The sequence below is a fragment of the Mustela lutreola genome, chromosome 14 (genome assembly GCF_030435805.1).
Source record: "Mustela lutreola isolate mMusLut2 chromosome 14, mMusLut2.pri, whole genome shotgun sequence".
Classification (NCBI taxonomy): domain Eukaryota; kingdom Metazoa; phylum Chordata; class Mammalia; order Carnivora; family Mustelidae; genus Mustela; species Mustela lutreola.
The window spans coordinates 4,331,848-4,339,838 of record NC_081303.1 but is presented as its reverse complement, the minus strand read 5'-3'; the positions used below and the strand labels follow the sequence as shown (position 1 = coordinate 4,339,838).

Genomic DNA, 7,991 nt, shown 5'->3' with positions numbered 1-7,991 from the left:
AGTTGGGCTGGGTGCATTGTCTTGGATTTGGGGGCTTGGAACTACAGTGGCTGAAAACTTTAAGTAAATATTGGAAGATGTTCCTAGTCAGGTTTTCTACCCTATATATATATATATACATATGATTAAGCTGGTGAATTAGAAGAGAGCCACATGCTTGATTTTGGGTATATTTTGGTCTGTTAGAAGAAACTGCCTCCCAAAATTTTAAAGAAAGAAAGAAAGAAAGAAATATATATATATATATATATATATATATATATATATGTATTTATATATATAATGGTAAATGCAATGAAGCGATGGGATATGACTGTAAAGATGAAAATTAAAAAGGATTTTTAAAAAAGGGATTGATAAGAAGTTGGTTGAAAAAAGAAAAAAGAGAATATGATCAGGCTGGGGACTAGGGCAAAGCCATACACTAGATTTAGGGTATATTTGGATCTGTTAGAAGAGACTGTATCCCAAAATTTTAAAGAAAGAAAAACTTATATGTATACAAAAAGGTTAAATACAATGAAGGGATAGAATATGACTATAAAAATGAAAATTGAAAAGATCTTTAAAAAGATATTCATAAGATAGTTAAAATAGGCTAAAAAGTGGGATGCCTGGGTGGCTCAGTTGGTTAAGCAGCTGCCTTTGGCTCGGGTCATGATCCCAGCGTCCTGGGATCGAGTCCCACATCGGGCTCCTTGTTCTGCAGGGAGCCTGCTTCTCCCTCTGACTCTGCCTGCCTCTCTGTCTGCCTGTGCTTGTGCTCACTCAACCTCTCTCTCTGACAAATAAATAAATAAAAATAAAATTTAAAAAAAAATAGGCTAAAAAGTGTAAAGTTTTTCCGGCGAGATGAACACAACACCAGGCAAAGTGGGTGCAAGGCAAGATTTATTAAAAACACTCTCTGGGGAAGTTTCAGGGCTCAGGAGAAGGGGAGCCAGGAAAGTTGCCCCGGGAGGAGGTGGGCACCCTCAGGCGAGGTTCCGGGGCTCTGGAAAGCAGAGTGGCAGAAGTTGCGCCCAAGGCAGGCTTTTAAGGGGCCTCCAGGGGAGTTCAGGGGTCTTTTGGCAAGTTTCCCTTATTTGGATATTTCGCCTGCTGGTCGGGGTCCCATTGGTCCACTGGAGCCCAGGGCCGGAGGGTTTTCAGATTCCTGCTTGGGTCTTTGTTCTCCTGTCCAAGCTCCGGTTTGGTGTCGGGGACTTTCTCCATCTTCAGTAGCCCTTTCTTTCTGCCAGCCCAACAAAAAGGAAGGAGGAAGAAATTTTTTAAAAAATAGAAGAAGAAAAAATAATAGAAATTTAAAAAATTTAACTTTGAAAGACTAAAGAATAATTGGAAAAAAGCTATGAATTCTACATGCTGTAATCCGGGGGCACTTGTGTTTTGCAGTTCTCGTTGATCTGTGAACTTGGTCTTGGCCGGACGGTCGTGCTGATCTTCTGCAGGAGGGCCTGCTGCCCTGTTCTCAACTGTCTTGGCCGCAGGCGGAACTGCACGGCCCTTGCCAGGGGCCGGGCTAAGCGATCCGCTTGGGGTCGCGCTCGGAGCTTTTGTTCCCTGAGCGCTTTCCGTACCGCGGTGGACGACGGGAGTGAAGATGGCGGCTCCCGGTCTCTGGCCTGGAGGTGAGGAGAGCTCAGCCCGGCTCCTCAGTGCGACCTCGGAGAAAAGCCGTCAGTCCCTCCGGCTTCCCTGGTCTCCCGCCGCGCTCTGAACGCCCCGGCCTGTGACCGAGCGTTTCTGTCTCGGTCGCGCAGCTCCGTGTGGGGTCTCCGAACCCAGCAGATTGCTGCCACACGCGGCCACGCTGCTCCTCCCAGAGAAGGAAGGGGGGTGGGTGTCTCTCCAGATCTGCCGCTTGTGGAGTCTCCGCTGGAAGAGCCGTGGCCTGCCTGTGCCTCGGACCACGGTTCAAGGTAACCCGCGGCTGAGAGCCTATTCTTTTTTTTTTTTTTTTTTTTTTTTTTTTTTAAAAGGAGAAAATCAATTTTAATTTCATTCATATGGGAAATGCACTCAGACATGGAAATTCCAAAGACAGTCAGTCAAAATGAGGTATCTATGTCACTGTGAACCAAGGAAAAATGGGTAGGGGGTCTGTGAGTTCAAAGGGAAGGAGTGGAATTCACAGGAAAATGAAAAAGAGTATATGTTTAGCAAATGTTTGCTGGGCTCAAAAACAATGGGACATAGAAGACTTTGATGAAATGGGTCTTGGGAGCTTCCATCCTGTCTACCATACCTAGTTTTATAGTTATCTCTGGTGATTGCTCTTTTCCTGGAACAGGGCCTCTATCTAGATCCTTTATAGGTAGTTGAGAGGGGAGGTAAAGAGCTTTTCCTGAATCTGCTGGGTTTCAGTTGCATTCTCTTTTTAAGTGTTCTGTTTTTTTAAAATGTAGACTCCATGCTGGGTGTGCAGCCGAATGCAGGCTTGAACTTACAACCTTGAGATGGAGACCTGAGCTGAGATCAAAAGTCAGACACTTAACCAACTGAGCCACCCAGGTGCCCCTCAATTGCTTTTTAATCCAAAATAATCTTCATGCCACAGTAGTCTATCTTGGGGCCACATGTCTTGGCCCCAGCAACCGAATCCCAGCTCTTCCCTGAGACCACTTCTCCTAAAAAACCAGCAACAACAAATTCCTGTTTTGTTGTTCATTCTGCCATTTTATCATTATATATATTCATATCATATCATTCTCTCCTTCTCCTAGTTGGTTGCCTACCACCTCCCTGTCAGTCACTCCCCTCCCTTTATCAAACATTTTGCCAACCAACTCATAGCTCTTTTAATTTTTTCCTCTGCCCTCATCCAGGAGGATGGATCATGCATTTAATACCAATACCTCTCACTTTTTCAACGAATCCTAATACCCTTTTCCTCCACTCCATATAAATCGCTTCCACAATTTTGACATGGACCTCATTATCATTCACCCCTATTCTAATCAAAAGCAATCATTCAAGTTTTCTTCCCCTGACTTCAACCTCCTAGCCTCCCAGCTTTGTTGTTCAACTGTTTCCCCTTGTGGTCCCACCTCAGGGTCATGGAAGCTTCCAGTCTATTGATTCCTCTACTTTTCTCCCATTTGCTCCGATCCTTCCTTTCACCTCTTTTTTCCTTAGCCAGCTTAGAGTTCATGGCCTGTTATTTCTTTTTTTTTTTTTTTTTTTTTTTTTTTTTTTTTTTAAATTTTTTATAAACATATATTTTTTATATACATATATTTTTATCCCCAGGTCTGTGAATCACCAGGTTTACACACTTCACAGCACTCACCAAATCACATACCCTCCCCAATGTCCATAATCCCACCCCCTTCTCCCCAACCCCCTCCCCCCGGCAACCCTCAGTTTGTTTTGTGAGATTAAGAGTCACTTATGGTTTGTCTCCCTCCCAATCCCATCTTGTTTCATTTATTCTTCTACCCACTTAAGCCTCCATGTTGCATCACCACTTCCTCATATCAGGGAGATCATATGATAGTTGTCTTTCTCTGCTTGACTTATTTCGCTAAGCATGATACGCTCTAGTTCCATCCATGTTGTTGCAAATGGCAAGATTTCATTTCTTTTGATGGCTGCATAGTATTCCATTGTGTATATATACCACATCTTCTTGATCCATTCATCTGTTGATGGACATCTAGGTTCTTTCCATAGTTTGGCTATTGTGGACATTGCTGCTATAAACATTCGGGTGCATGTGTCCCTTTGGATCACTACATTTGTATCTTTAGGGTAAATACCCAATAGTGCAATTGCTGGGTCATAGGGCAGTTCTATTTTCAACATTTTGAGGAACCTCCATGCTGTTTTCCAGAGTGGCTGCACCAGCTTGCATTCCCACCAACAGTGTAGGAGGGTTCCCCTTTCTCCGCATCCTCGCCAGCATCTGTCATTTCCTGACTTGTTGATTTTAGCCATTCTGACTGGTGTGAGGTGATATCTCATTGTGGTTTTGATTTGTATTTCCCTGATGCCAAGTGATATGGAGCACTTTTTCATGTGTCTGTTGGCCATCTGGATGTCTTCTTTGCAGAAATGTCTGTTCATGTCTTCTGCCCATTTCTTGATTGGATTATTTGTTCTTTGGGTGTTGAGTTTGCTAAGTTCTTTATAGATTCTGGACACTAGTCCTTTATCTGATATGTCGTTTGCAAATATCTTCTCCCATTCTGTCAGTTGTCTTTTGATTTTGTTAACTGTTTCCTTTGCTGTGCAAAAGCTTTTGATCTTGATGAAATCCCAGTAGTTCATTTTTTCCCTTGCTTCCCTTGCCTTTTGCGTTGTTCCTAGGAAGATGTTGCTGCGGCAGAGGTCGAAGAGGTTGCTGCCCGTGTTCTCCTCAAGGATTTTGATGGATTCCTTTCGTACATTGAGGTCCTTCATCCATTTTGAGTCTATTTTTGTGTGTGGTGTAAGGAAATGGTCCAATTTAATTTTTCTGCATGTGGCTGTCCAATTTTCCCAGCACCATTTATTGAAAAGGCTGTCTTTTTTCCACTGGACATTCTTTCCTGCTTTGTCGAAGATTAGTTGACCATAGAGTTGAGGGTCTATTTCTGGGCTCTCTATTCTGTTCCATTGATCTATGTGTCTGTTTTTGTGCCAGTACCATGCTGTCTTGATGATGACAGCTTTGTAATAGAGCTTGAAGTCCGGAATTGTGATGCCACCAACGTTGGCTTTCTTTTTCAATATCCCTTTGGCTATTCGAGGTCTTTTCTGGTTCCATATAAATTTTAGAATTATTTGTTCCATTTCTTTGAAAAAGATGGATGGTACTTTGATAGGAATTGCATTAAATGTGTAGATTGCTTTAGGTAGCATAGACATTTTCACAATATTTATTCTTCCAATCCAGGAGCATGGAACATTTTTCCATTTCTTTGTGTCTTCCTCAATTTCTTTCATGAGTACTTTATAGTTTTCTGAGTATAGATTCTGTGTCTCTTTGGTTAGGTTTATTCCTAGGTATCTTATGGTTTTGGATGCAATTGTAAATGGGATTGACTCCTTAATATCTCTTTCTTCTGTCTTGCTGTTGGTGTAGAGAAATGCAACTGATTTCTGTGCATTGATTTTATATCCTGACACTTTACTGAATTCCTGTATAAGTTCTAGCAGTTTTGGAGTGGAGTCTTTTGGGTTTTCCACATATAGTATCATATCATCTGCGAAGAGTGATAATTTGACTTCTTCTTTGCCGATTTGGATGCCTTTAATTTCCTTTTGTTGTCTGATTGCTGAGGCTAGGACCTCTAGTACGATGTTGAATAGCAGTGGTGATAATGGACATCCCTGCCGTGTTCCTGACCTTAGCGGAAAAGCTTTCAGTTTTTCTCCATTGAGAATGATATTTGCGGTGGGTTTTTCATAGATGGCTTTGATGATATTGAGGTATGTGCCCTCTATCCCTACACTTTGAAGAGTTTTGATCAGGAAGGGATGTTGTACTTTGTCAAATGCTTTTTCAGCATCTATTGAGAGTATCATATGGTTCTTGTTCTTACTTTTATTGATGTGTTGTATCACATTGACTGATTTGCGGATGTTGAACCAACCTTGCAGCCCTGGAATAAATCCCACTTGGTCGTGGTGAATAATCTTTTTAATGTACTGTTGAATCCGATTGGCTAGTATTTTGTTGAGTATTTTCGCATCTGTGTTCATCAAGGATATCGGTCTATAGCTCTCTTTTTTGGTGGGATCCTTGTCTGGTTTTGGGATCAAGGTGATGCTGGCCTCATAAAATGAGTTTGGAAGTTTTCCTTCCATTTCTATTTTTTGGAACAGTTTCAGGAGAATAGGAATTAGTTCTTCTTTAAATGTTTGGTAGAATTCCCCCGGGAAGCCGTCTGGCCCTGGGCTTTTGTTTGTTTGGAGATTTTTAATGACTGTTTCAATCTCCTTACTGGTTATGGGTCTGTTCAGGCTTTCTATTTCTTCCTGGTTCAGTTGTGGTAGTTTATATGTTTCTAGGAATGCATCCATTTCTTCCAGATTGTCAAATTTATTGCCGTAGAGTTGCTCATAGTATGTTCTTATAATAGTTTGTATTTCCTTGGTGTTAGTTGTGATCTCTCCTCTTTCATTCATGATTTTATTTATTTGGGTCCTTTCTCTTTTCTTTTTGATAAGTCGGGCCAGGGGTTTATCAATTTTATTAATTCTTTCAAAGAACCAGCTCCTAGTTTCGTTGATTTGTTCTATTGTTTTTTTGGTTTCTATTTCATTGATTTCTGCTCTGATCTTTATGATTTCTCTTCTCCTGCTGGGCTTAGGGTTTCTTTCTTGTTCCTTCTCCAGCTCCTTTAGGTGTAGGGTTAGGTTGTGTACCTGAGACCTTTCTTGTTTCTTGAGAAAGGCTTGTACCGCTATATATTTTCCTCTCAGGACTGCCTTTGTTGTGTCCCACAGATTTTGAACCGTTGTATTTTCATTATCATTTGTTTCCATGATTTTTTTCAATTCTTCTTTAATTTCCCGGTTGACCCATTCATTCTTTAGAAGGATACTGTTTAGTCTCCATGTATTTGGGTTCTTTCCAAACTTCCTTTTGTGGTTGAGTTCTAGCTTTAGAGCATTGTGGTCTGAAAATATGCAGGGAATGATCCCAATCTTTTGATACCGGTTGAGTCCTGATTTAGGACCGAGGATGTGATCTATTCTGGAGAATGTACCATGTGCACTAGAGAAGAATGTGTATTCTGTTGCTTTGGGATGAAATATTCTGAATATATCTGTGATGTCCATCTGGTCCAGTGTGTCATTTAAGGCCTTTATTTCCTTGCTGATCTTTTGCTTGGATGACCTGTCCATTTCAGTGAGGGGAATATTAAAGTCCCCTACTATTATTGTATTGTTGTTTATGTGTTTCTTTGATTTTGTTATTAATTGGTTTATATAGTTGGCTGCTCCCACGTTGGGGGCATAGATATTTAAAATTGTTAAATCTTCTTGTTGGACAGACCCTTTGAGTATGATATAGTGTCCTTCCTCATCTCTTATTACAGTCTTTGGCTTAAAATCTAATTGATCTGATATAAGGATTGCCACTCCTGCTTTCTTCTGATGTCCATTAGCATGGTAAATTCTTTTCCACCCCCTCACTTTAAATCTGGAGGTGTCTTCGGGCTTAAAATGTGTTTCTTGGAGGCAACATATAGATGGGTTTTGTTTTTTTATCCATTCTGATACCCTGTGTCTTTTGACAGGGGCATTTAGCCCATTCACATTCAGGGTAACTATTGAGAGATATGAATTTAGTGCCATTGTATTGCCTGTAAGGTGACTGTTACTGTATATGGTCTCTGTTCCTTTCTGATCTACCACTTGTAGGCTCTCTCTTTGCTTAGAGGACCCCTTTCAATATTTCCTGTAGAGCTGGTTTGGTATTTGCAAATTCTTTCAGTTGTTGTTTGTCCTGGAAGCTTTTAATCTCTCCTTCTATTTTCAATGATAGCCTAGCTGGATATAGTATTCTTGGCTGCATGTTTTTCTCGTTTAGTGCTCTGAAAATATCATGCCAGCTCTTTCTGGCCTGCCAGGTCTCTGTGGATAAGTCAGCTGCCAATCTAATATTTTTACCATTGTATGTTACAGACTTCTTTTCCCGGGCTGCTTTCAGGATTTTCTCTTTGTCATTGAGACTTGTAAATTTTACTATTATGTGACGGGGTGTGGGCCTATTCTTATTTATTTTGAGGGGCATTCTCTGAACCTCCTGAATTTTGATGCTTGTTCCCTTTGCCATATTGGGGAAATTCTCCCCAATAATTCTCTCCAGTATACCTTCTGCTCCCCTCTCACTTTCTTCTTCTTCTGGAATCCCAATTATTCTAATGTTGTTTCGTCTTATGGTGTCACTTATTTCTCGAATTCTCCCCTCGTGGTCCAGTAGCTGTTTGTCCCTCTTTTGATCAGCTTCTTTATTCTCTGTCATTTGGTCTTCTATATCACTAATTCTTTCTTCT

At 41.0% G+C, this 7,991-nt stretch overlaps 1 protein-coding gene across 2 annotated transcripts in view; it reads right to left on the bottom strand.

Moving 5' to 3' along the window:
• Window positions 1-874: 874 nt before the first annotated feature.
• The window catches only part of C14H1orf105 (chromosome 14 C1orf105 homolog), a 53,660-nt gene continuing 46,543 nt past the window's right edge, over window positions 875-7,991 (bottom strand). For both annotated transcript variants that reach the window (XM_059146998.1, XM_059146996.1), the window contains one exon: window positions 875-1,234. In XM_059146998.1, coding sequence (XP_059002981.1) covers window positions 1,082-1,234 — 153 coding nt within the window. In that variant the 3' untranslated portion in view covers window positions 875-1,081. The remainder of the gene's footprint in view (window positions 1,235-7,991) is intronic.